At 52.6% G+C, this 25,269-nt stretch overlaps 3 protein-coding genes and 1 long non-coding RNA gene across 7 annotated transcripts in view; 2 read left to right on the top strand and 2 right to left on the bottom strand.

Annotated features, from left to right (window-relative positions):
* Positions 1 to 175: 175 nt before the first annotated feature.
* IL11RA (interleukin 11 receptor subunit alpha) lies at positions 176 to 10,972 on the top strand. Of its 3 annotated transcripts, none has more exons than XM_070431305.1 (13): positions 176 to 246; positions 3,572 to 3,671; positions 3,905 to 3,965; positions 4,936 to 5,105; positions 5,238 to 5,352; positions 5,504 to 5,536; positions 5,622 to 5,788; positions 7,175 to 7,338; positions 8,175 to 8,316; positions 8,651 to 8,764; positions 8,883 to 8,979; positions 9,224 to 9,306; positions 10,544 to 10,972. In XM_070431305.1, exons 2-13 carry the CDS (start codon positions 3,572 to 3,574, stop codon positions 10,558 to 10,560), a joined length of 1,263 nt encoding a protein of 420 aa, XP_070287406.1. In that variant the 5' UTR covers positions 176 to 246; the 3' UTR covers positions 10,561 to 10,972. The 3 variants fall into 3 exon arrangements, with proteins under 3 accessions (XP_070287406.1, XP_070287408.1, XP_070287407.1); XM_070431307.1 differs by lacking the exon at positions 176 to 246 and adding an exon at positions 2,030 to 2,048; XM_070431306.1 differs by lacking the exon at positions 176 to 246 and adding an exon at positions 2,229 to 2,313.
* Positions 10,973 to 11,070: 98 nt separating this feature from the next.
* On the bottom strand, positions 11,071 to 11,760 carry CCL27 (C-C motif chemokine ligand 27). The gene is made up of 3 exons (XM_070430129.1): positions 11,691 to 11,760; positions 11,414 to 11,546; positions 11,071 to 11,218 (listed from the first exon to the last, which is right to left on the bottom strand). Exons 1-3 carry the CDS (start codon positions 11,758 to 11,760, stop codon positions 11,071 to 11,073), a joined length of 351 nt encoding a protein of 116 aa, XP_070286230.1.
* Positions 11,761 to 14,527: 2,767 nt separating this feature from the next.
* On the bottom strand, positions 14,528 to 15,501 carry LOC139021089 (uncharacterized). 2 transcript variants are annotated; one of them, XM_070431304.1, is made up of 4 exons: positions 15,456 to 15,501; positions 15,093 to 15,160; positions 14,818 to 14,877; positions 14,528 to 14,691 (listed from the first exon to the last, which is right to left on the bottom strand). In XM_070431304.1, exons 2-4 carry the CDS (start codon positions 15,137 to 15,139, stop codon positions 14,535 to 14,537), a joined length of 264 nt encoding a protein of 87 aa, XP_070287405.1. In that variant the 5' UTR covers positions 15,140 to 15,160; positions 15,456 to 15,501; the 3' UTR covers positions 14,528 to 14,534. The 2 variants fall into 2 exon arrangements, with proteins under 2 accessions (XP_070287405.1, XP_070287404.1); XM_070431303.1 differs by having other exon boundaries at positions 15,093 to 15,500.
* Positions 15,502 to 21,868: 6,367 nt separating this feature from the next.
* The window catches only part of LOC139020493 (uncharacterized), a 39,965-nt gene continuing 36,564 nt past the window's right edge, over positions 21,869 to 25,269 (top strand). The window contains exon 1 of the long non-coding RNA XR_011473319.1: positions 21,869 to 22,035. This is a non-coding gene — a long non-coding RNA (uncharacterized lncRNA). The remainder of the gene's footprint in view (positions 22,036 to 25,269) is intronic.

Genomic DNA, 25,269 nt, shown 5'->3' with positions numbered 1-25,269 from the left:
AGCCCCGGGCTCTGTCCCCTCGCAGCCTCCTTGGTCCGGGACGGGACAGGAAGTGTCCGGCAGAGGTGGGGGAGGAGGTGATTGGCAGTTGGAGGCTCCAATGGGCCGGAACCCCCCCTATTTCACCCCTCTCTTTCCATTGGTGCCTGGGCGGAGCCACCCCCATAGCGGGCCCCAGGGCTGGAGGGAGTAGAGGCCGGGGCAGAGGGCGAGGGCGGAGGGCGCTGGCGGCGGAGGCCGCGGAAGGTGAGGCCTGGTGGGGCGTGCACGAGGGAGCCTTGCCAGCAGAGGGCCGGGCAGGGTGAAGTACGATGAAGGGCTCAGTGTGACTGAGGGACTGTCAGCGTGTGTGTGTGTGTGTGTGTGTGTGTGTGTGTGTGTGTGAGGCTGTGTGTGATGATGTCTGTGTGAAGCTCCGCAACGGTGTCACTTGTTGCAAGTGTCAGCTAATGTAGCTGTCATTGTGCATGTGGCTGCGCCAGGGATTATGCGTGTATGTGTCAATGTGAAGTGTTTGGGGAGAGACTGGGTCGTGTGTTGGTGCGTGCGAGAGGTCCTGTGACCACATCGGGGAATGTGTTTTGGGAAGGTCTCTATGGGGTTTAAGGTCGTTTCTGCCAGAGTAAGAGTGGGTGGCTGGGTTTGTGTAAGCCAGAGTGTGCCTTCAGGAACGGTAGAGCAAGGAGTCGTAGAGCAAGAGTGAGACTTGTGCTATGTGTGTGTCCTGTGTCCTAAGTGTGAGACTGCGTGGGAGTGGAGCTGTGTTTATATTTGGGGGATCAGTATAAACACAAGGGGACTGACCTTTCTACTGATGTCCCCATAGACAGAACCATTCCCCTCCTGTCTGTGCTCAAGAATCCCTGTCGCTGGTGTATAGCTTCTTATTTTCTGTTTCTCTGTCTGACTCAGTTTCCTTATATTTATTTTTTTAAAAATATATTTGTATGTATTTCAGAGAGGACGGGAGAGGGAGAGATAGAAACATCAATGATGAGAGAGAATCATTGATCGTCTGCCTCCGGCATGGCCCACACTGGGGATCAAGCCCGCAACCCAACCGGGAATTGAACCGTGACCTCCTGGTTCATAGGATGAGCTCAACCACTGAGCCGTGCGGGCTGGGCTCCTTATATTTCTTTTTCTTTCCCTACTGCTGTCTTCCTAGAACTGTGGCTCTCTGCCTCTCTTCACAGTTTTGTCTCCCCCGGTATCTGCGTATCTGTTTTATAACTCTGCCTCTCCGGTTCTCTCATCGCTGTCTCCCAGCACTGCGATGCCTGACTTTCCTGTTCACCCTGGTCTGTTTGCTTACCTGCTGCCCTGTAACAGTGATGAGGTGTGGGATCTGCCGTGATAAGAGCTTCCTGGAAGATGGGGCCTAAACTAGGATGAGAAGGATAAGAAGTTGCCTTTAGGAAATGCTGTGACCCCATTCCAGAGACAGAATGCTAAGTGTGTGCCTGTGACCGTGGGAGGGGCGTAAGATGTGTGTATCTGTGTGAGGGTATGGGTGTGTGTGAATGTAAGTGTCTGAGTCTGAGTGAGGATATCTGAGTACATTGGTGTGACTGTGAGTGGCTGTATCTGAGAGTGTGTGCCTGAGGGTAAGTGTGGGTCTTGTGTATCTGGCACCAAGGGACCAAAGGCATTTCCTGGTGCTGGGGCCCAAAGCGTGGAGGGGGAGGTGAGAAATGGCTGGAACATCCAGGGGAGGAGAAACTGGACTCTTTGGCTTTTCTTTATATCCCCCAACCTGGGGCCTCCCTCCCCCTCAAACACATCCCCCCCGCCTGTGCCCTCAGGAAATCTTTGCTGGGGAGTGAAAAGAGTGGGAGCGCGAGTATCTGATTTTTCATTTGATTGTGTCCATGTTTGTTCAAGGGGAGTATCTTTTTGTTGACTGCGCCTGGTGAGTCCACGCGTGAATGTGGCTGTGTCTGGCTCTGTGAAAACGTAGGGAATCTGTCACTGATCGGGACATAAGCAGCCCTCCTTTCCCTCTGGCTGGTCCTGGCTGCGCCTGTGGCTTCCCTTCCAGACTGGGGGTAGGCCTCTTCCCTTCCCAGGGCCTCGGATGGGAGGAGGTTAAGAGGCTGGGAAGGGAGGAGGGAGGAGAATGGGGTTGAAGGCAGGAGGGGGGAGGGGGCTTGGCTATGAGTGGCTGAGATCCAGCGCTCAGAGGGGCGGGGGCGGGGAAGGGGGAGGAGGAGATGATTCTGGGGTCTCAGAACTGTGGAGCTCAGACGGGTGCTGTAGCTGGTGGGAGGAAGTCTTGGAGGCCATGGACACTTAGCCACTGGGATCACCGAGGTAGGGTGGGGCTGAGCAGGGTAGATGTGGCTGGGGAGCCTGGGGTGAGCCACTAGACACTCAGACAGACACACAGACACATGGAGGCCCCTGTTCTGCTCTACTTGGGAGGGGTCTGTACTCCTCTTCTTCTGAAGCCCTTGCCCAGGGCCCTTTCCCCATCTGCCCTTCTCCTGTCCCCATGGCCACTTCCCCACTGCCTCCTTCTGCTTCCCCTCCATCCAGAATCCCTCTCTCTTAGCACCTTCCAAACCCCATATACACATAGTTGGTTACTTCCTCTGCCTTCCTGAATTCCCGCCCCAGCTCAGCTCTCACCTCACTGAGTCCCAGTCCTGACCTCTGAGTATCTCCTGGTCCTGTGGACCCCACCCCAGACCCCTGTCCCTGCAGGCCCCCAGCTCCCCTCAGCCTCCTCTCCCTTTCCCGCCACCCTGTCTCCATCTGCTGGCTCCTCGCCTGCCCCCAGCCTCTGGCAGCAGCCAGGGCATCTGGATCTGCTTAACTCTACAGCCTGAGCCTGCACCCTAGCCCCATCCAGCCTCATAGGCTTGAGACCAACAAGACTCCAGAGTCAGCCCAGATGAGCGGCCCAAGGAGCCAGAGCAGGAGGCCAGGCAGGCCCAGGCGAGAAAAGGCTTGGCAGCTAGAGCAGGGCTAGGCTGCATGGCAGGAGGACAGGGTGGGCTTAGACCCACCATGACAGCCCCAGGGTGAGGAGGGCTGCCTCAGGTCAGTCAGAGGCACTGATTAGCCTTGGGCCAGGTGGATGCCAGGATTCCTAACAGTTGGATTGGAGGAGTTAATAGGAATGACTGAGCCGGTGCTGGCACTTGGTGCCAGGGGTGGGCGCCAAGGGTGGTGCAGGGGGGTGGTGCTGGCACAGTCTTTCGCTTCCAGCTTTTGTTCTGGGCCCTAAGCCCAGGACTGAGATGGAGAGTGAGGGTGTGTGTGTGCTTGTGCGCACACAGCACTGTGTGTGTGTGTGTGTGTGTGTGTGTGTGTGTGTGTCTAGCGCAAGCTCACGTGTGCGCTTAGGGCATATGCACAGCACAGGGGTATGTAGTGGAAAGGGGGATCTTAGATTAGATCCCCCAGTGATTCCTGATATTCTTACCCGACTTGGTACCTCAGTTTTCCTCTTGGAAAGCCAGTTTAGAAGAAGAAGAAGAAGAAGAAGAAGAAGAAGAAGAAGCAGCTGAAGTTAGCCTCCTATCTTGGGGGTAGGGGATTGCTGAAACTGCCTCTCTCCCCACAGATGATCAGCAGCTGTTCAGGGCTGAGCAGGGTCTTGGTGGCTGTGGCTGCAGCCCTAGTGTCTGCCTCCTCCTCCTGTCCCCAGGCCTGGGGCCCCCCAGGTGAGAACCCTGCTGCATGAACCCAACTCTGATTTATGGCTTGCCACCCTCATTGTGGCCCCCACCCCAAATCTGATCTGTGACCCCCAAACTCCTGACATTCAACCTGGCAACATCCCCTTTCTAACCTGTCCTCGGACCTCTGTCTCTACTCCTTACCCCTTCCCTCTCATAAAGCGGGGTGTTTGGGGAGAGGGAAAGGAAGAGCCTCTCCTCAGAAGTGCCCTCCACAGGGGTCCAATATGGACAGCCTGGAAGGTCCATGACGCTGTGTTGCCCAGGAGTGACTGCTGGGTAAGTGCCCTCCTGCCTGTTGGGGCGACACTCATGACCCTTTCTTGACCCTGCCCAGTCCTCATGCCCCTCCCACCTTTGCCCCGTGTCTGTAATTGTCACCTCTGTATCTGTCCTAATCTTCAAACCATCCTTATGCATCAGACAATTTCAACCAACATGTATTGAGCACTCGCTAAGTGCGTGGTCTATTCTAGTTCCTGTGATACAGCAGTGCACAAGCCAGGCAAGACGTCAGCCCTCATAGAGCTTACATCCTAGTGGGGCAGTCAGACAATAAGCAAATAAGAATTTTGCCAGCTAGCAATACCTGCTGGGCAGAAAATTAAAAGAGAGTGCCCTGGGAGAGGATAGCTGAGTGGTTCCTTTTTATTGGTCATCAGGAAAGGCCTCTCTGAAGAAGTAACTCTGAAGCTGATTTGTCAGGAAGGAGGCAGCCAGGCACAGATTGAGGTAGAAGCATTTCTGTCAAAGGCCAGTGCAAATGCCCCGAGGTGGGAATGAGCTCAACACTTTTTTCTTTTAACTTTAGAGAGAGGAAGGGAGAGGGACAGAGAGATAGAAACATTAATGATGAGAGAGAATCATTGATCGGTTGCCTCCTGCACGCCCCCACACTGGGATGGAGCCTGCAACCAGGGCATGTGCCCTGACCAGGAATCAAACCGTGACCTCCTGATTCATGGGTCGACGCTCAATCACTGAGCCACACCAGCTGGGCGAGCTCAACCCTCTTAAACAGAAAAAAGACTAACTGGACAGGATGGGAGTACAGTAGGTGAGGGGGTGGAAGGAGGAGCTGAGGAAGGAATGGAAGGCAAGGGCTAAATTACCAGAGGCTTTGTGAATCAGCAAAAGGAGTTTGGGTTTTAATGCAAGTGAGTGAGAGGACAATGGAGAGCTGTGGCATGGTCCGACTGACACTTTAACCCTTTCCTCTGTCTGTCATCATCACCTTGCTCACCCGCAGGACCCCCGTGTCCTGGTTTCGGGACGGGGAGACAAGGCTGCTCCAGGGCCCTGACTCTGGGCTAGGGCATGAGCTGGTGCTAGCCCGGGCAGACAGCACCGACGAAGGGACCTACACCTGCCGGACCCTGGATGGTGCACTTGGGGGCACAGTGACCCTGCAGCTGGGCTGTGAGTTGGGGAGGGGGTATTGGGTGGCGGTGATGAGACACGGGGCTCCTGAGGGAATCAAGGTCCTGAGTAAGCCCTCTGAGATGGGAGGTTGGGGACTTCTCCATCTCCAGCTGCGCCCTCTGCCTCTAGACCCCCCCGCTCGGCCTGTTGTCTCCTGCCGAGCAGCTGACTATGAGAACTTCTCCTGCACTTGGAGTCCCGGCCAGGTCAGCGGTTTACCCACCCGCTACCTTACTTCCTACAGGTGTGTGCGTGAGGGGGCGTGTAGGTCTATACATTTGAGTGTGCCAGCACAGCGTGGGTCTGGGAGGCTGGGCGGGAGGTCCCGAGGAAGGCCTTAGGAAGAGGGAGGACCCTCTTTTCCTGCCTGACCTCAGATGGCCCCTCCCTGCCAGGAAGAAGACAGTGCCAGGAGCTGATGGCCAGAGGTAGGACATGAGGGAGAGGCTGGGGGCTACAGCTGGATCCCACAATGAGCATTTCCAAAGCCCAAGACCACTCCCTCTCTCCTAGGACAAGTCCATCTACAGGGCCCTGGCCGTGCCCACAGGACCCCCCAGGGGCTGCCCGCTGTGTGGTCCACGGGGCAGAGTTCTGGAGCCAGTACCGAATCAATGTGACTGAGGTGAACCCCCTGGGAGCCAGCACACGCCTGCTGGATGTGAGCTTGCAGAGCATCTGTGAGTACCCAGCCCTAGAGTCCCCCAGATCCCAACCGCAGAGACTCCAACAGACTCCAGCGTACAGATATCCCAACGCAGAACTCCCCAGGGCGCCCAGACCGTTCCCTCCCAACATAGACCCCTGTTTCAGCACACAGATGGCCCCTGTGGAGACCAAGAAGCCAAATAGATCAGTGGTTCTCAACCTTCCTAGTGCCGCGGCGACCCTTTAATACAATTCCTCATGTTATGGTGACCCCCAATTTCATTGTTACAAATTGAACATAATTTAAACATAGTGATTAATCACAAAAACAATATGTAATTATATATGTGTTTTCCGACGGTCTTAGGCGACCCCTGTGAAAAGGTCGTTCGAACCCCAAAGGGGTCTCGACCCACAGGTTGAGAACCGCTGCTCTATAGGCTGTTGCCACTCCCCACTCCCTCGAGTCCTTCCTAGCTGCCTAGCCTCGGAGCTGTTTCTCTGCTTCTGAGCTCTGAGCCGAAGGCAGCCACGTCTCAAGTCCTCCCTGTCCATTGGAAGCCATTACTGGCCCCTCCTTCCTCTTGATCTGTTCATGGGCTGGAGCACTAAAGCTCTGGCTGGAGTTTGGGCTAACTCATCTTCCTTGTTGGAAAGCAGGGTTACTTTTTAATCCACCCAACAGCCCTAGCTGTTTTGGCTCTGTAGTTAGAGTGTCGGCCTTCGGACTGAAGGGTTGTGGGTTCGATTCTGGTCAAGGGTACGTACCTTGGTTGCAGACTCAATCCTTGGCCCAGTCAGGGAGTGTGCAACAGACAACCAATCGATGTGTCTCTCTCACGTCAATGTTTTTTTCTCTCTCTCTCTCTACCTCTCCCTTCCACTCTCTTTAAGTCAATGGAAAAATATCCTCGGGTGAGGATTAACAAAAAACAAAACAAAAAAAACCAACAAAAACAAACCAAAAAAACTCCCCACAACAAAGCTTTCAAAACCTGTCTCCCGATCTCAGCTCATTTTATTTTTAAAAATATATATTTTATTGATTTTTTTACAGAGAGGAAGGGAAAGGGATAGAGAGTTAGAAACATCGATCAGCTGCCTCCTGCACACCCCAAACTGGGGATGTGCCCGCAACCAAGGTACATGCCCTTGACCGGAATCGAACCTGGGACCTTTCAGTCCGCAGGCCGACGCTCTATCCACTGAGCCAAACCAGTTAGTGCTCAGCTCATTTTATAATAAGGATAACAGACAGGTCCAGAGCCTAAAGGATGATCAAGCTTAAGATTTCCCCAACCCCTTGGAAGGGCCTCCTTCAGGTACCTTTAGGCACACACCCACCTTCCCTTGGGAGGTGGTGGGTAAGGGATGGGTACCTGTCACCTGCCCTGACTTTGTGTCTCCACCACCCTCAGTGCGTCCTGACCCACCCCAGGGGCTGCGGGTAGAGCCAGTACCTGGTTACCCCCGCCGCCTGCGTGCCAGCTGGACATACCCTGCCTCCTGGCCCCGCCAGCCCCACTTCCTGCTCAAGTTCCGGCTGCAGTACCGTCCAGTGCAGCATCCCACCTGGTCCATGGTGAGGCCTGGGGTGTGTGCCAGGGCTGTGGGTCCTGTCTCTGGTTTCATGTTTCTGGTGTTCTGCATGGATTTCTGGCACTGGCAGGTCACTGGAGCCTTGTTGCTTCCCCATGGAGAGGGCTTCCCATGGGCCAGGCTCTGTGTTGGGTGCTGGGGTTGCCGCGGGGAGCAATAAACCAAGCCTTTGTCCTGTGGGATGTAACTCTAATGTAAGCCTATCTGTGGGAAGGCAGCAGAAACTTTTTAAAAATAACTTTTCTAGGAAAAGAAGTGACGTGCTCACTTCGGCAGCACATATACTAAAATTGGAAGTGTCTTTTATCCAGAAGTACATCCTCATATGCCCAGATACAGAACACTCATTCCCAGATAAAGATAGTAGTGAATTCCCACCTCGGGAAATGTCAGAGGTTGGCCGCATCACGTCTGGGGAGTGGCTGCCTCGGATAATAACCAATATTTATTGAGCGCTGTCTGCCCACCAGGCACCAAGCTACACATTTGCATATGCATGATTTCACTTGGGTGTTTTCATCTCTATTTTACAAATGAAGAAACGGAAGCACAGAGGGGCTCAAGGTTTCCCAGGAAGATCTGAACCCAGGCAGCCTGCCAGCACAGCCTGTCTATATAAACACTACGTGGTTTTGTCTTCCAAACACTGTGTGTGGACCTGACACCACCAGCCGCTCTACTGAGGCCCAGATGGCTCTACCAGGCTGACAGGGAAAGGACAGGGAGGAAGGGGTACTCTTTGCAGACTGGGGCCCGGGGCCAGGGAGGCTCAGTGTTTACAATCTGGATAACTCGGTGATGAACCATCTTCACCGCCAGGTGGAGCCGGCTGGATTGGAGGAGATGATCACAGACGCTGTGGCTGGGCTGCCCCATGCCGTCCGGGTCAGTGCCCGGGACTTTCTGGATGCTGGCACCTGGAGCGCCTGGAGCCCTGAGGCCTGGGGGACCCCGAGCACTGGTGAGAGACAGAACCAAGGAATGGGCTCTGACCCTCAGCTGAACAGGTTGGCACGAACAGGGCTGCGTGGCACATTCCCCCCCCCCCCCCCCCAATGTGGGCATGGCAATTGGCTGTTCTAGGCTTCAGCCTTGGATGCCTACAGCCCTGTTCTAGCTTAAGCCCTGCCCCTCAGCCTCCACCCCTGTAACATCTCTATAAATTGACTCTGGCCTTTCAGGCTCCACTTCTAGGTGCCCCTTTGTCCAAGCCAGGCCCTGGCTGCAACTGGCAGGCCCTGGCCTCTGCCTCTATCCTGTGTGGACAATTCTCCTCAGGTCTTGCCTTTCTTCAGGGCCCCTACCAAAGGAGATGCCAGCTGGGGGTCAGCCATACATGGAGAAGGAGCCGCAAGCAGACAGCCCTGCTCCCCCAAGGCCCTCCCTCCTGCCAGACCTACAGCCACTTGGTGAGCTGGGGTAGAGGGGCAAAGGTGGTAGAGGATGGGAAAGTTCCAGAGAGAAGGGGGCACTGAGTTTTGTCAGGCTCATTCTCACATGTGACCCCCCTCCTCCACCCCACCCCAGTCCACAGGGACCCCCTGGAGCAGGTGGCTGTCCTAGCATCTTTGGGAATCTTCTCGTTCCTGGGCCTGGCAGCTGGGGCCCTGGCACTGGGGCTCTGGTAAGTGACTGCCATTGGTGCCTTAGCCTCTGATCCCACACAGATGCTCTGATACCCACAGACCATACCCTTTCCCACCCGTCATGACTTCTCACTGAACATGATTCTGGAACTACTTTTCTTTCTTCCCCTCACCTTCATGATTCTCACTGATTCCTCCCCTAACCCTTTCCTAATAAATGCTTTTGGAGGAGACTGAGATGCCCCACATTGTCAGGAAAACAGCTGCCTTTTTATGCTCCAGGCTGAGGCTGAGACCGGATGGGAAGGATGGACCCCAGAAGCCTGGTTTCTTGGCCCCGATGATTCCAGTGGACAAGCTTCCAGGTGAGTAGGACCTCCAGGAGGTTTGGCCTTGGAGATGTGTGCCCTCATTGTAGGTGTCTGGATTAAGAGCCAGAGGCCCATCATCATAAGGGTATTGGGAATCATAGTTGGGTCTCCTTATTCTTTTTTTTTTTTTTTAATTAGTTAAGGTATTACAAATGTGTCCTCATCCCCCCCATTAACCCCCAACCTCCCCCCCCCCCCCCCCGCACCGGGTCTCCTCATTCTTATGTCTGGGCTCAGGAACAGACCTGTCATTCTTTTTTTAAAAAAATATATTTTATTGGTTTTTTACAGAGAGGAAGGGAGAGGGATAGAGAGCTAGAAACATTGATGAGAGAGAAACATCGACCAGCTGCCTCCTGCACATCCCCCACTGGGGATGTGCCCGCAACCCAGGCACATGCCCCTGACCGGAATCGAACCCGGGATCCCTCAGTCCGCAGGCCAATGCTCTATCCACTGAGCCAAACCGGTTTTGGCAGACCTGTCATTCTTGAGTCCCTGGGCTCAGAGTTGGATCCCTTCCCTCTTGCAGGGTACTGGGCTCCTAGATTGACTCCATCCTCACTTTCAGTGTCCTAGGCTCAGGGCTGGATATCTATCTTTACTCTTGGGGTGTTTTGGATCAGAGCTGGGTCCCTCTTTCCCTTATTCTTTTTTTTTTTTAACTGACTCTTATTTATATTTATTTTTTTATTTTCTTGCATGTGCCCTGACCGGGGAATTAAACCTGCAACCTGGGTGTATTGGAATGATACTCTAACCAACTGACCTACCTGGCCAGGGCTTCTCCCTTATTCTTGATGTGCCTTCACCAGAGCTAGGTCCTCTCCCTCATTTTTATTTTTTATTTTATTTAAAATATATATTTTATTGATTTTTTACAGAGAGGAAGGGAGAGGATAGAGAGTTAGAAACATCCATGAGAGAGAAACATCCATCAGCTGCCTCCTGCACGCCCCCCAATAGGGATGTGCCCACAACCAAGGTACATGCCCTTGACCGGAATCAAACCCGGGACTCCTCAGTCCACAGGCTGCCGCTCTAGCCACTGAGCCAAACTGGTCAGGGCCGCTCCCTCATTTTTAGGGTGCTGGAGCTCATTCAGAGCTGGATTCCCCTATTCATTCTTGGAATGTTAAGCTCAGAGCTGGGTCTCCTTCCTCATACTCAGGTGTCCGGGTCAAAATCTAGTCCTATTATCTCCCTTGATTTGCCTTTTCCTTTTTTCTAGGAGCCCCAAACCTGTAGAGAACCCAGGAAGACTTCAGCTAATTCCATCTTTAACTCTGTCTTGCTGGTTTGGATGGACGGACAGATAGAACCCAGGCAGGACAGTGGATCCTCATGAGGGGAGGTGCCTCAACTGAAGTTTTGTTTGGAGCCCATTTCTATGAGACTATCTGTTCCAACTTGCCAGATGAAGGGTACCTGGGCCTCTGATTTTATCCCAGAGCTAGAGGTCCACCAGTGGAATGTTTATAGATGTGTATATCTGTGTCCATGTGTGCCCATGTGTATGTGAGGCAGGGAACAAGTGTTCTCTGCATGTATGTATGTAGATATCTGGGGAGTGTGTGTGGGTCCTTGGCTGTTAGCCTTGCCCCTGGTGGGGGTTGTGAAGGTGTGAATAAAGAGAATGAGGAGGTTCTTTGTTTATTGACATGTCTCCCAGCTTCAGATTCAGGGCTCACGGGAGAATACATAGAACTTGGAGACCACAACCAGAGATTATTATTCAATACAGCTTTATTATTTTGGCTATTGGGGGGCCCGGCCCATTTTCCCTATTAGATCAACATTCAGGTTGGGCAGAGTCTCCTGGAACCTCCTTCCTTGGCGCTCAAACCATCGAGCCAGGCTGCGGTTCTGGGGGTGGATGCAGACACTGCGTCGAGACAGGTGAAGACTGGGAAAGGAAAGGCCCAAAGCCATGGTCATTGTTGGCAGATTAAATTAGGGTCCAGGGGTTAGGGGCAGAGGCCAGATGACAACCTGAGTTGGCATCAGAATTAGCAGTTGGGGCTGGGGTTGGGATCTGCATCAGGGATTGGGACTGGGGTCCGAGTCAGGGATCAATATCAAGGGCAGGGTCAGAGCTCACACAACAGCCTGGAGGTGACAGTCCCCATCAGCCTCCTGCAGTTCCACCTGGGTGACCTTCCTCAGTAGCTTTCTTGACAGTGGCTGTCGGTAGAGCTGGGTACAGCAGGTAGTGCTGGATGGCAGTAGCACTGCTAGGGAATAATGGGACCACATGTTCAGAGGGCTCCTGACCGAAAACCCCTCAATCAGACAGCTGGAAGCTGGACTTCCTGAGCCCCTTTTCCCTCCATCCCATTCACCCAGATCCCTGGCCTTCTAAACTCCCAAGCACTGACCTGCTCCCAAGTCTGGGATCAGAAGCAACAGTAGCAGCAGGAGGCTGATGGTGGGTGAGGGCTCCTTCATGCTGCGCAGCCTGGATACTTCTCTCTCTCTCCTCCTTCTCCCCTATCTTTTATCTGGATACCTTTAACCTGGGGCACCAGGTGAGTCAGAGGCAGATGAAGATGGATTTCTCATCCGGTGACACTCCTGGGCTCTGGTTGCCACAGACCCCTGTGCCAGAACCCCCTTCCTCTTTTAGGAAAGCCTTTTCCCATGGGCTCCTAGCCCTGGGCAGAGAAGCTGGGGAGAGGGACAGTGCATGATGTGGGGCCTGAAGGTACAGTGACTGAATAAGAGCAGCCAAGAATCCTCAGTGGCATCCAATGATGGACATTCACACTCATATACCCATAGCTACACATTCACAGTCACACCTCACTCGATCAACCTCACATGGTCAGACAACCACAGATAGAATTATGCAGCCCCAATTATACTCAAAATCCCACTGCCACACAGCTGTTTTCACAATACTCCAGTCAGACTAGCACACACAAATTCTGATTGGGGGTGTTGTGGGTAGGGTGGAGCGAGGGCAAGCCAGCACAATTTGCCTTCATTTTCCCCTCCCCACTTCCCGTCCTAGCCTGCTGATCTTATCAGGAGAAATAGATGGAAACAGGTCCCTCAGCTGGCGTGTCTGGCTGAGGCAGAGTCTTGGCGGTGGCCAGTCACATTCAGAGAAGCTGGGAAAGGCCCTTTTTGGTGGTATTTGGGGTGCCTTGGAGATGATGAGGTGGAAGCTGCTTTCCCTGGCAAGATGAGACAGGAAGGAAGGGGTTGGGTGGGTAAGGAGGGCAGACGAGGGAAGATAAAAGTTCTTTGGTGCCAGGTTGCTGCTAAGGTAAAGAAAAACACCAAGAAATCTTATCTTTCTGTTTTTGCCTAGTCCTGTCCCAGAAATGCCAGCTTCTTGTCAAAAGGGGCCTGGCCTGGGGTTTCCATACTCAGTCCCTCCTTGGCTTACCGAGACATCAGACTCCAGAGCTCAATTACTTCTCTTTTGTTCTATTCAAATTCTAGCTTCTCTCCACTGTGGGCCTGGAAAAACGTTCCCTTCCCCCACCCAGGCTCAGTAATACCCATGAACACGTACGCCCTCTGCATCCCATCTTCTTGCTAATGCCCCAAGCTCCCATCTACTTCCTGTCCCTTCTCTCCTAATCCCATACCCAGCCCTCACTCCCTGCTTCCCCTTACCCCTCAGAAAAAAACGCCGCCTTCTCCTCCTCCTGTCCTTTCCAGGAAGCTGAGAACTGCCTAGGGTGTTCAGTGCCCCTGGCAACTTGAAGAATTTCCTACACCAGGTCTGGGGATTTCAATCCTCAAGTCCTACTCAGTATTTAAAATATAAACTGAGTCATAACCCAGTAATCAAGTCCTTATCTAGTTGTTGCAGGAGTGCCGTCTGGAGCATTTCCGCTGTTTTAGCCTTTGATGGGGCAGGCCTTCTCTTGGCCTAGGGACTCACACCTTTGCTGGGCATCTCGTTCTGCTGCAGCAATCAGGAGGGACCACCGGCTCCAAGGGCAGAAACTAGTCCCCCTCTCAGGCTGAACAACTGGAGCTTCTCCCTCCTGTCCAGGGTGGAACTTGAAGGCCCTTCCGGGGAATTTGCCTTGTGGATCCTCAGGAATTCTGACCGTTTCCTGGTGAGGTATAGGCCCAGGGCTAGACAGGGTACTCCCCTTTGGATAGGGTTCTTGATGTAGACCTTGTGATAAAATGGCTCAAAACCCGGGGTCCATTTCTGAAGGTGGACACAACCCAGAGACATCTTGAACTTCTAGTGCCAGAGGCCTTAGGGGCTCTCTCCACCCTGCAGCCTGGACTTGTGGCCCAGAGCTTGGGTGCAGTGACTGAGGTGCCATCGTCTTGTCACAGATCTGCGGCAGCTGTCTGTCTGCCATACACTTTGTGGTCTCTCTGGGACCAGTCAGTCCAGAGACCTGAGAAGGCAAGAGATGAATTCTTCCAGGCACGTACCCATCTCTTCCCTTCAGCTTCTCCATAGATAGGGCCAGGTCTCCTCAGCCACAACCTGCTGTGGCAGGGGCAGCCCCAGGCTGAAAGTTAGCTTTGCCCCCAACCCACAAACTGGGCTGTCTCTTTAACTTAATCCTTTAGTGCCCTTTCCTGTGCGGGGGCCAGTCCCTAACTGATGGGGGTGTTGGCCTACTGGAGTCCCCGACCCTCAGCACTTTAGGAGATAGTGGGTCAACTGGGTGACGAGAGAGAAAGGGACGACGGGGAACAGTGGCCCTTAGGTTCTCCTAAGGAGGAGTAAGAACTTCTAGGTGGGGTGATGCCAAGTGTCTTTAAACTTGGGATCAAACTGGGGGAGCTGGAAGTTGGGGTATTCATTATAGGGAAAGCCCTCCAACAGTCCTAAGGCTCTTCTTCCCGATGGCGGCCTGAGGGAGGCAGCTTCTAGGACTCTCCCCCTCCCCTCACAGCCTACGTCCACAACCCTGGGCTTAAGATCTTTCAGATCCACTCTCAGGAAAAGAAGATCTGGCAAAGCCTTAGCCAGGAGGAAGGTGGTAGCAGACAGACAGCTGGGGTTGCGAGAACACAGGAATGTGGGAATGAAGTTGGGAGGAAGACCATCCTCCATATAGGCTACTCAGGGATGAATGCAGGTGTAGGGGGTGAAGGGCACATCACTGGCAGTAACGAGGGCCTGACCCCGAGGACGGACCCTCAGATATAACAGGAAACTAGACGTGGAGGGGCTCCCAGCCTACACGTGGCGGCGGCGGCGGCAGTCAGGAGGGAAGCACGGTGCCTTCGGGTTAAATCTTTAATGCACTGGCTGGCTGGGCAGTGGCGGCGGGTGTGCGGCGGGGGAGGGCGAGACCCGAGCGCTGGGGAACGGGGCCCAGGCCGCTCGACAGACAGCTCATCAGGCCCCGCAGAGGTTCCAGCTTCGGCTCCCGGGGGTGTGCCGAGCTGTGGGGCGACCCGACACGGGCATGAGGCTGGGCGGGGGCCTCCCGGATGCCCCCCCAGATCCGCGCTCCGAGACTGAGCCTCGTCCGTGCCCGGGGAGGGTCCGCGGTCTCGCCGCCCCCTCACCTCCGCTCCCTCCGCCACATGCGCAGCCACGGGAAAAAGTAGAAGCAGCCCCAGTAGATCCTGCGGAGAGAAGGCAGAGCCGGGCCAGGCGGGGCGGCTGACCCCGCGCCCTCCGCGCGTCTCCGCGGCCCCGCCCCGCCCCCGGGAGGCGGCGCCCTTCGCAGCCCCCGCCCCTGGAGGGGCCCCACCCCCACTGCCCCCGCCCCCCGGGAACTCGCGCCCTCCCCCCACCCCGAGCCGCTAGCTTCTCCCCCGCAGAACCCGCCCCCACTCACTCCTCCTCCGCCTCCAGCGCCACCTCGTATCTCCTCAATCCCGACATGTCTCGGGCTCCGAACGTCTCCTGGGGGGCGGAATGATCGGATCTAGTCCTTCCCAGCCCCCGGCCCCCTCCTCGGTCATTCTCCGGATCCGTGTGACCTGCTCTCGGGGCACCTGCGGCGGGTGCCCCCGGGGAGGCTCAGCTGCACATCGGGGAGGGGTGGGGCTGAAGGTTTCGGAGGCGCGAGACGTTATGGAACTAGGAGGTCGGTCGCCGCAGGGGCCCGCGGCATTTAGGGGGTCAGGGCGGCGGGCTTTGCGGTCATGGGGTTGGGATATCTGGGGCCCCGGGCGAGGATTTTCGGGGGCTGGATCACCTGGAGGGGGGCTGAGGGGTCGGCGCAGCCTAAACTCCGCCCTCCCCGGCTCCACCCCGGAAACAGACCGTTACCGTGACGTCACAGGGACTCCACGCACCGGGGGCGGGGCTCCCTTTGCCCGGAAGGGGCGGGGTTAGAGCATTTCTTCAGAGGAGGCGGGGTCAAAGTGTCACTAGGAGGTGAAGGCATTTATCGCCAAGATGCGAGGCTCTGGACTCTGTATTTAATAGTCTATTATAAAGATGGAGCCAGATTTTGGAGTTCTACCCTGGGAGATGGAGACCTCAGAAATAGGCAGCAAGAAAAGAGCTTTGGGGAGGGGGATAAAAAGAGGGGGGGTGGGAGATGTCTGTAATACTATCAACAATAAAAAATATAGCCAGAACCGGTTTGGCTCAGTGGATAGAGCGTCGGCCTGCGGACTCAAGGGTCCCAGGTTCGATTCTGGTCAAGGGCATGTACCTGGGTTGCGGCCACATCCCCAGTAGGGGGTGTGCAGGAGGCGGCTGATCAATGTTTCTCTCTCATCGATGTTTCTAACTCTATCCCTCTCCCTTCCTCTCTGTAGAAAATCAATAAATCATATTAAAAATATATATATATATTTAAAAGAAAAAAAAAAAGAAAAGAGCTTTGAGACACTGTCCAGTGCTGTTTTCCTCAATTCCCTCTTCTCCTCTTAATCTCCTTGGCTTCTGCCCTGACGATGGCCTTTCTTGTCTGCCCTGTTCTACTCTGACCCCAGGCTGAGGAGGAATAGGCCTCCAGAGAGGGCTCAGTCTAGACAGGCCAGGCTATGAAAATACTTCTCGGATGAGTGGCCTTGGCTTAATGGCCAGAGGGTCAAAGCCCTTCCTATCTGAGCTGAGACCTACGTTCCTGTGATTTTTGTTCCTACAGTCATTCAATCAACAAATATTTACTGAGTGCCTGTTACATGCAGGCACTGTGCTGGGTGTGGGGATACAACCGTAAAGAGGACAGGCACGGCCCTGGCTGGTATGGCTCGGCTGGAGCGTTGTCCTATACTCCAAAAGGTGGCAGGTTTGATTCTCAGTCAGGGTGCATACCCAGGTCGGGTGTGTGCAGGAGGCGACCGATCAATGTTTCTCAAATCAATATTTCTTTTTCCCTTCCTCTCTCTAAAATAAATTTTGAAAAGAAGAAGAAGAAGAAGAAGAAGAAGAAGAAGAAGAAGAAGGAGAAAGGCACAGTCTCCACCCTCCGAGGGCTTCTCATCTGGGTTGGAGATGGGGGCGGGGGAGGGTTGAAATAGACAATCAGATAATTACAATAAATCTGGAAGACTGGCTAGGAACAGTAGAGGGTGCTGTGACAGAGCCCAGAAACAGCAATTAGCCAAGTGTGGGAGGTTGGAAATAGCTGCCCAGATGGTCTTTGGAGGGAGGACGGAAGCTTTGTGGCTGGACTGTAGGAGAGAGAGTGACTAGAAACGAGTGAAGTGAAAGTTCCCTCAGCCTGAAGTGTGGAGAATGGAAACATCTGCTCTCTCCCTGCATCCCACCCTTCCTCCCTCTCATACCTGCCCCGCCTTGCCTGGGCCACAGACAGGTGACAGATAGATCTGTGGGTGCCCGTTGTTCTTTATTGGAAGCATTGCAGTCTGGTGCGGAGGAGAAGCTGTGCTTCAGTCATACCCTCACACACTCACACTCACACTCACACTCACACTCACACTCCAGGCCCTGCCCAGCGTTGTCAGGTCTGGTGCAGAGGAGCTGATGGTCTGGTTCTCTCTTCTGATCCTTGGGTCCCCAGGGCGGCAGTGATTCACATCCCTTCACTCGGTCACAGGGCTCCTTCTGGAGCTCTCATGGGCTAAATGCTGGGGCACTTGTTCTGGGGGAGGAAGGAGAGGCAAAGTTATGGGCTGGAGTCTTGGGCAGGAGCTCAGAGGGAGGAGGCAGGGCTGGAGAGGGCAGGCTTGCCTTGGCAGAGTTCTTCTGCAGTCTCTGGCTGTGGTCCCCCCAGGGCTGGTCTGGGGGTGTGCATGCTCCAGCATGGTGAACCTGGAGTCAGAGGTTGGAGAGAATAGCGCAGCTCTGGAACTCAGTTTCCTGGAAGGTCTGGGTGTGTAGGGTAGAATCTGAGGACCACATCAAGGAACCTGTTTCAGGGGCTTCCGTGTGGGAAGAGGCTCAGCAACGTGTGAAGGAGAAGCTGTGCTCCAGTCTTCCTCAAGGAGAAGAAAGGTAAGATGGTGATAAAAGGTGATTAGGAGAGGAGAGGAGGTTACTTTCCACCCCCCACTCACAGGAGAACAGTGCCTGGCAGCCAGTCCTCAAGGAGGAGATAGCAACAAAAGACACCACCAATGTTCTCAGGAATTGGGTGTTGGTTCACCAAGAGACAGTGTCCTCAGGGTTGTGGCACACACAACTGGGAGTGAGTGGGTATTAGTGTTAGGGCTTGAGGGACTATAAGGTCGGGGAACTCATAGCCCTGACTAAATTCAGGATACCTGTGTCCAGTGCCATAGCTTTAGTGTTTCTCTCTCCTTCTCCTCCCAATGTACACTGTTCTCTTTTCCTCTGGAAACCAAGCTAGAGGATACAGAGCCTCTAGTGAGAAGGACAGCTAGAGGCCCCTGGACCCATTCAGGCACTGACACGTACAGGAACACCTGGGGCACAGGCACATCTACATCACATAGGTACCCACACCACAGAAGCTCATGTATAGATTGTATAGGAATACACACGATGCACAGGTATACCCATGGTACATAGAGACGCACAATCACAAGGGCACATCCATTTGGTACATGTGTACTCTCAGATCTAGTCCCACTTGGACACACTTGGATCTGGGTGTTGACTTGAACTCATGGTCCCCTTCACAGACTCCCAAATCCCAGCTGTGCCCCTCATCTGACCATTTACCCTCTATTCTTTCCAAGGGAGACCTAGAAATCAGTATGCTGAGGAGAGGAGCAGTGCTGTGCAGGAGGCCATGGGGGACAGCTAGAGATGGACAAATGTGCAGAATCTGTGGAAGCAGTGAGTGTATGGGTTGCAAGAGTCTTTCTGCTTGGGTGGAGCCTGTATGAGACTGTGAGGCTGGATGGGGGAGAGCGAGCAGAAGAATGATAGTGAGGGAGTCCATGATGGTCCTGTGACTGTGTGTGTGTGTGAGCCTGTGTGAGACTGTAGATGTTTTCTATTTATGGCCCTCTGAAGCTTTCATTCCTTATGTCCAGGAATTTCTTCCCTTCTGTTATATGATACTAGAGGCCCAGTGCACAAATTCGTGCACAGGTGGGGTCCGACTGGCCTGGCCCCAATTGGGGCGGATCAGGCCGGGCCTGTTGGGAGGAGGAGACAAGGGATTGGCCGGCTGGCCTGCCCTGATTAGGTGGATCAGGGCCAGGCTGGCTGTGGGAAGGAGCAGAGGGCAATTGGCTGGTGGGCCCTGCCCTTGTTTGGGGTGAGGGGGACCGATCAGGAGTCAGTGGGTGTGGGAGGGGCTACGGGAGGTTGACCAGCTGGCTCCACCCCTGATGGGGCTGGTTCGCTGGTACAGCATTCCGGTCATGGGCTTTTTATATATATAGATAGGATTTCACTGGCCTTTGTCCCTGGTTTCTGGGCTAGAGACTCTAAATCTTTGGAATTTTCCAAGTAATAGGAGTGTCTTTGTTATTTATGAGCCCCTTGGATTACACCTGAGTTTCTGGGAGATGAGATGACTTAGGATGGGGGCTCATCACTGAAAGATCAACTATGTCCTTGGAGAATTGGGGCTTTGAGCCAGCCCAACCTCCAAAGAAGGGGCTGGAGATTGAGTTCAGCCGTGTGGCTCAATGATGCCTATGTAATGAAATCTCAATAAAAACTCTGGACACCAAAGCTCATGGAACTTCCTGTTCGGTGAATGAAACAATGTGCTGGGAGGGTGATCTTCCCTTCATGTCTCCAAGAGGAGAGAGCATTTAAGGCTCTCTCACAATTCGCCCTGTGCGTCTTTTCATTTGGCTGTTTTTAAAAAATATATTTTTATTGATTTCAGAGAGGAAGGGAGAGGGAGAGAGAGATAGAAACATCAATAATGAGAGAGAATCATGGATTGGCTGCCTCCTGCATGCTGCACACTGGGGATCTGAGTCCACAACCCAGGCATGTGCCCTGACAGGAATCCAACTGTAACCTTCTGGTTTATAGGTTGACGCCCAATCACTGAGCCACGCTGGCTGGGTTCTAGCCACCTTTTTCTTAAGTCCTCCACTCAGGACATTGCCCTGTTTCTCAGATGGCTTTTCAACCTATTTCTCCCAAACAAATACTCCTTTCTAGGAGAAAAGATTGTGTCCATGTGTTCTGTGTGCCCATGTCTGTGTGTAATTGTGTCTGTGTGTCTATGTCCTTGTATCTGTATTGTGATAATGTATACGAGTAACTATCTGTGCTGTGTCCCTGATGTATGCAAATGATCGTGTGATTATCTGATTGTGTGTACAGACAGGTAGGCGGATTAAGGTGTTGGCCTCGCCAGGGTCTGAAATGGCGTGTGTGTGTGTGTGTGTGTGTGTGTGTGCGCGCGCTAGCTGTTCAATCCATCACTTTGTGGCTCTCAACCTCATAGGGCCTGCAGGGGGCGTCCAGTGCAAAGGGAAAAGAGGATGTGAGACTCCTGGGCTGTGGAAGCGGGGCTCTGGCCTGAGGAATCTGAGTTGTCTTGTTCCAGAAGTGAGCTGGAAATGAGTAAGAAAACAGATGAATCAGCTCTTGAAAGTCCCTGACCCTGGGAAGAGGTCTGCTTCTTTTTATCCCAAACTTCTGTCTACCAGAGGTCCCTGGCCACCCAAGCCAGTGTGAGCAGAACATTGCACAGGACTTCAGAGGTGACTGGACATCGGAATGGGGGAACTCTTGAGCAATAGTCCACCCCCGCTTCCCCATCTACCCCCTGGAGCTTGAAGTAAAATCACTGCCAAGGTTTCCTGAACAAACCCCTCTACTTCCTGCAATTTGGGCCACTCTGGATCCCAGGGTTCCTGGGTTTGGACTGATCTCGCTTGGGAGAAGTGCAGGAAACAAGGGTCCTTGAACCCAACGCAGTAGGTGACCTATGTGGCTGGACATGAGGAGCCCTGGGGACTCAGAGGGAAGGTAGAGAAGGCTTCATGGAGTGGGGAGCTCCGCAGAGCCTTGAAGATGGGTGAGGCAGGAGGGAGGACATTCCAGGTAGAATGAACAGGAAGCACAGGCTCAGAGGAAGGACAGGGGTTTGTGACTGTTCCCAGTGTGGGTGAGGCAGGGGAAGGGTAATTGGTGAAAGAAGCTCTGTGTATGGGGGTCATCCCTGGGGTACTTGGGGTACTTCCTGATGATGCCAGGCCCAGTGGTCAAAGTTAATGGAAGACTCCGGTAACCTTAATCAGGCAGGACCATTAGGAGCTTCACGTCCTTTGAGTGTGAAGGTTCGGGTTCCTTAGCAGCATAGAATGTCAACCAGCTGCAGTGCCAGTGAGGGTGAAGGGAATGAGTTATAGAGAAAGTACGGTAAACAGAATTCTGAGTTCCCTGCCCCCTGGTATGCATGCCCTGTATAATCTTGCTTTGAGGGGATTTTTTTCGGACATTTGACCTTTGAATATGATGGGATTAGATGATTACATATGGCAAAATGAAGGGATTTTGCAGGTGTAATTAAGGTTTCTAATCCGTTGACTTTCAAAAGGGAGATTGCCCTGGGTGGGCCTGACCTAATCAGGTGAACTCTTGTAAAGTGTCTAGAGATAAGAAGTAAGAAGCGGCAGCAGATGCTCTTATTTGGCCTTGAAGAAGCAACTGCCATGCTGTGGAGAGGGCCATGCAGCCGGCAGTGGCAGGCAGCTCTAGGCACTCAAGGCCTCAGTCTTACAACCACAACTGCCAGCACCCAGTGAGGTGGGAAGAGGATTCTGAGCCTGAGATGAGACTGCAGCCCTGGCCGATATCTGAGTTCAGCCTGGCGAGACCCTGAACAGAGGACCCAGTCAACAAGTACTTGAACTCTTGACCCACGGAAACAATGAGATGATAAATGTGGATTGTTTGAAGCTGCTAAATTTGTGGCAATTTGTTACACAGCAATAGGAAACTAATAAGAAAACAAAGGAATGAATGCTAATTAAGTCCCAGGACCAGTTTCAGAACTGTTGACTACAGCTTTCATTCCTACTTCCTTCCAGGTTGTGAAATGTCACTATTTCTTTAACTGACTCCCTTTTTCTGTCATCCTCCTTTATTCCATCCTTCAATCTGGGTTGTTGTGGTAAGAGTACTTCCGCTCATCAAGACTGTTGTTTATTTTTCCTGGCAGTCGCCCGCTTGAAGTTAGGCATGGCTGCGTGACCTACTTTGGCCAATCAACTGTGTGCAGAAATGGCCTGTGTCATTTGTGGATAGAAGCATTTAAACCAGGGTTCTCCTTGCCCTTTTACCTGGCTGGGACGATCATGGAAACATTTGTGGGGAAGAAGGAGCACGCCAAAAGATCCGGGTGGCCTGGAATGTTGAACCACCACATGGAATACAGCTGCACTAAAGATCCGCCTAGACCCACAGCAGGCTTGGTAAGCATGGGGAATAGAATTTTGTTGTGTTAAACCACTCAGACTTGGGTGTCATTTATTACTGCAGCATAACTCAGTCTATCCTGACCAATCAGGTGTGTTGGTGGTGGTTTTCAGGTATTGTAGAATAGAGAGATGAGATTACAGCAAAACTAGAAAAAGATTGGATGTCGCCGAAACCGGTTTGGCTCAGTGGATAGAGCGTCGGCCTGCGGACTGAAAGGTCCCAGGTTCGATTCCGGTCAAGGGCATGTACCTGGGTTGCGGGCACATCCCCGGTGAGGGATGTGCAGGAGGCGGCTGATTGATGTTTCTCTCTCATCGATGTTTCTGACTCTCTATCTCTCTCCTTTCCTCTCTGTAAAAAATCAATAAAATATATTTAAAAAAAAAAAAAGATTGGATGTCAGCCTGAGATCTTGGATTTAGCCCCATAATTCATAAATTGAAGCCCGAACCTTCAATGTGACTGTATCTAGAGATAGGCTTTTAAGGAAGTAATTTAGGTTAAACAAGGTCATAACGGTAGGGTCCTAATCTGATAGGACTGTAGCCTTAAAAGAATAGGAAGAGAGAGGACACAGTGAGGTCACAGTGAGAAGGCAGCCATCTGCATGCCAGGAAGAGGGCTCTCACCAGGCATCTGGATCTGGATCTTCTAACCTCCAGAACTGTGAGATGTGTAGTGTTTTCCCCACATCCCGCGTGGTTCAGGGTTCAGGATCTAGAGGAGGGGCCGCACACAAATGAAAGAGACAAGGCAAGAGATAATTTGGAAATATTGGGGGGCCAGGCGGGCAAGTCCAACTCAAGGGGAAGGACTTCCACTGGTGCTCAGGCCTCGCCAACCTTTTATTGGATAGGGATACACTCATAGCCCTTAGGCAGGCAATTTCCAGTAACAGGCAGACATCAGCAAGGATTTACATAATAATAAATGGGGAAGTTGCTTCAGCTACCATTGTCTGGACTAACAGTGGGTGCACAGCCCTGACCATTGCCAGAGCTCAAGGGTCGCCAGCCTTCCGGGTTCCTTGTCCACACCTCTCTGATAGTGAAGACAATGGATGGCTTCCCGTAGTGAGAAAATAAAATTTCTGGTGTTTAAACAACACAAATTGTTGTTTTGTATTTTATTATGGCAACTTAGACTGACTGAGGCAGATATTTGTTAGGTGATATCCTTAAATTTTTGAGGAGTCTAGGACTTGGGAAGAAGGATGTATGTTGATGTAGGATAGCCATAGGGTGGACTATAGAGATTTTTTTTTTCACTGCTCACAAACTTAACCTCTTTCTACGGTTTGAGGAATTTTCTATTATATGAGTTTTAGTTACTTTCCAACATAGAACCCCCTAAGGGTCACATACTAATTTTCCTAGCTTCCTTTCCAGCTAGGATTCAAACACATGACTTAGGCTTATCCAATCAGAAGCACCTTTCAAGGACTGTGAATAGGAAGCTAGTAGTGATGCAAAGGAGCAGGGTTAGTAGAACATCCATTTTCGTGGCGGTAGGAGTGGTGGCAGAAGTGATGTCTGTTTTTCATGGGCAGCTGAGCTGTGATTCTAGAAGTGGAAGCTGGCAGGCTGATCACCCAATATTTGAAGGGCTTGTGACAACAGTACAAATGGAGGCCCACATAGCATATACCTAAATATTTAAAAGTTATAAATCAAGCTGACAGAGTGTCAAAAAAAATGTCTCTTTTACTACCTTGAAAAATATACTTTCAGAACAACTTGAAGACTGGGTTCAAATTTAGAATTCTTGGAATCCTTGGAGTTCCTTGACGGGGAGATGTGGCAAGGGGAGATCCAGGCTCCAGTCCCAACTTGTCCACCCACTTCCTTCTCTTACTACCCTCAGTTCCAATTGCACCATGAAGGGCCTCATATACCTGATGTAGACACTCCAGCCCCATACATACAAGTTCCTTTCATGTTACCTGGCAGTAGCTACCTCTTGGTCATTCTCTGGACCTAGTAGTGTACACAACATTGACATAATCTATCATAGGAAGGACAGATCTAAGGAAGAGGTCTGCATGGATTCTTGAAGTTGCTTGGGGCCTTTTGGGCAGGGAATTCTCCAGTTTCCAGTTCCTGAAATGTGGTCTAGAAGGAGAAGCACTAGCTCCAGGTGAGCATGCCCCCTTAACCCTGCGTACTGTGTATGCCACGTCCAGAGATATGACTGGAAGAGGGACAGAACAGGGTCCTCTAAAACATGGACTACAGGACAGGGGCCTCCGTTATCTGGATGTTAGGGTGGTACTGGCATTTGGCATCCCCTTTGTGCTACCATGCTGTCCTGGGGGGCTGTCTGGACCGTCCTGGCTCTACGGCATGCTTTGAGTAGATGGCTGCCTAGGCCCCCTTATTCTTTCATTTTCTGTACCTTCAGGGTCTTTTTAATAACTTGCTTTTCTGTTTAAATCACCTAATGGGTTTCAGTGGCTTGCAAGTAAGAATTCTGACTGATACATTTATCTGCCCCTTTTTGGGTGGAGGTAACTCTATATCATGGCAGCTCTGAGATTGCTGAGGGCCCCACACTAACAGACACTCTGATACTTAGGGCTGCGATGCCAGGAGGCGCCATTTACACAGGCTCCAGGGAGAACGGTGTCCCTGGAGTGTGCAATGATGCTGTCCTGCCTGGCAGGCATGGGTGTTCCTGACAGTGCCAGGATTTCCCAGGAGGAATGGTGGCCTGAGAGTAATGGGGGGACATTGACATTCATGGAGGTCCTGTCAGCAATGGGGACACCAATAGGTATTGGTATGTCTTCTCAGGGTTCCTGAATTGATGGAGGGCTTGAGGGTTGTGCCCCTGTGGGAAGGGGTGGCTTCCTTTTGGGGGAGGAGCCTTGAAATGATGGTCTGACAGGTATGGGATCAGGAAGGTGATTGGGGTTTTGTTAGAGTTGGGCTCAGATTTCCAGGGACTACAGTTCTGATATCCAGAGCCCTGGGGGTTAAAGTCATCCCACTTTGGTGGGTTGGAGCCCATATTTTCTGCCCCTCCATGCCCCCATGGGAGCCATGGGTCTTAGGAACAGAAGCAGGGCTGATTGTCTGACTCCCTCATCTACTCTGATCTTCAGAGTTTCTGCCCTAACCTTTGTCATTCTCCCCTCTCCTGCCTATTCCTGACCCCTCAGGAGATAGAAGTGGTTCTTGAAAGTGGGTCCTTCAGGAGTCTAATCCCACTCCTGAGGATGTGAACAC

The sequence above is a fragment of the Myotis yumanensis genome, unplaced genomic scaffold (genome assembly GCF_028538775.1).
Source record: "Myotis yumanensis isolate MYYU_CA2020_CCGP unplaced genomic scaffold, mMyoYum1.0.hap1 SCAF_12, whole genome shotgun sequence".
Lineage (NCBI taxonomy): Eukaryota > Metazoa > Chordata > Mammalia > Chiroptera > Vespertilionidae > Myotis > Myotis yumanensis.
Note: the sequence above shows the minus strand (reverse complement) of the source record. Positions and strands in the feature narration are given on the sequence as shown.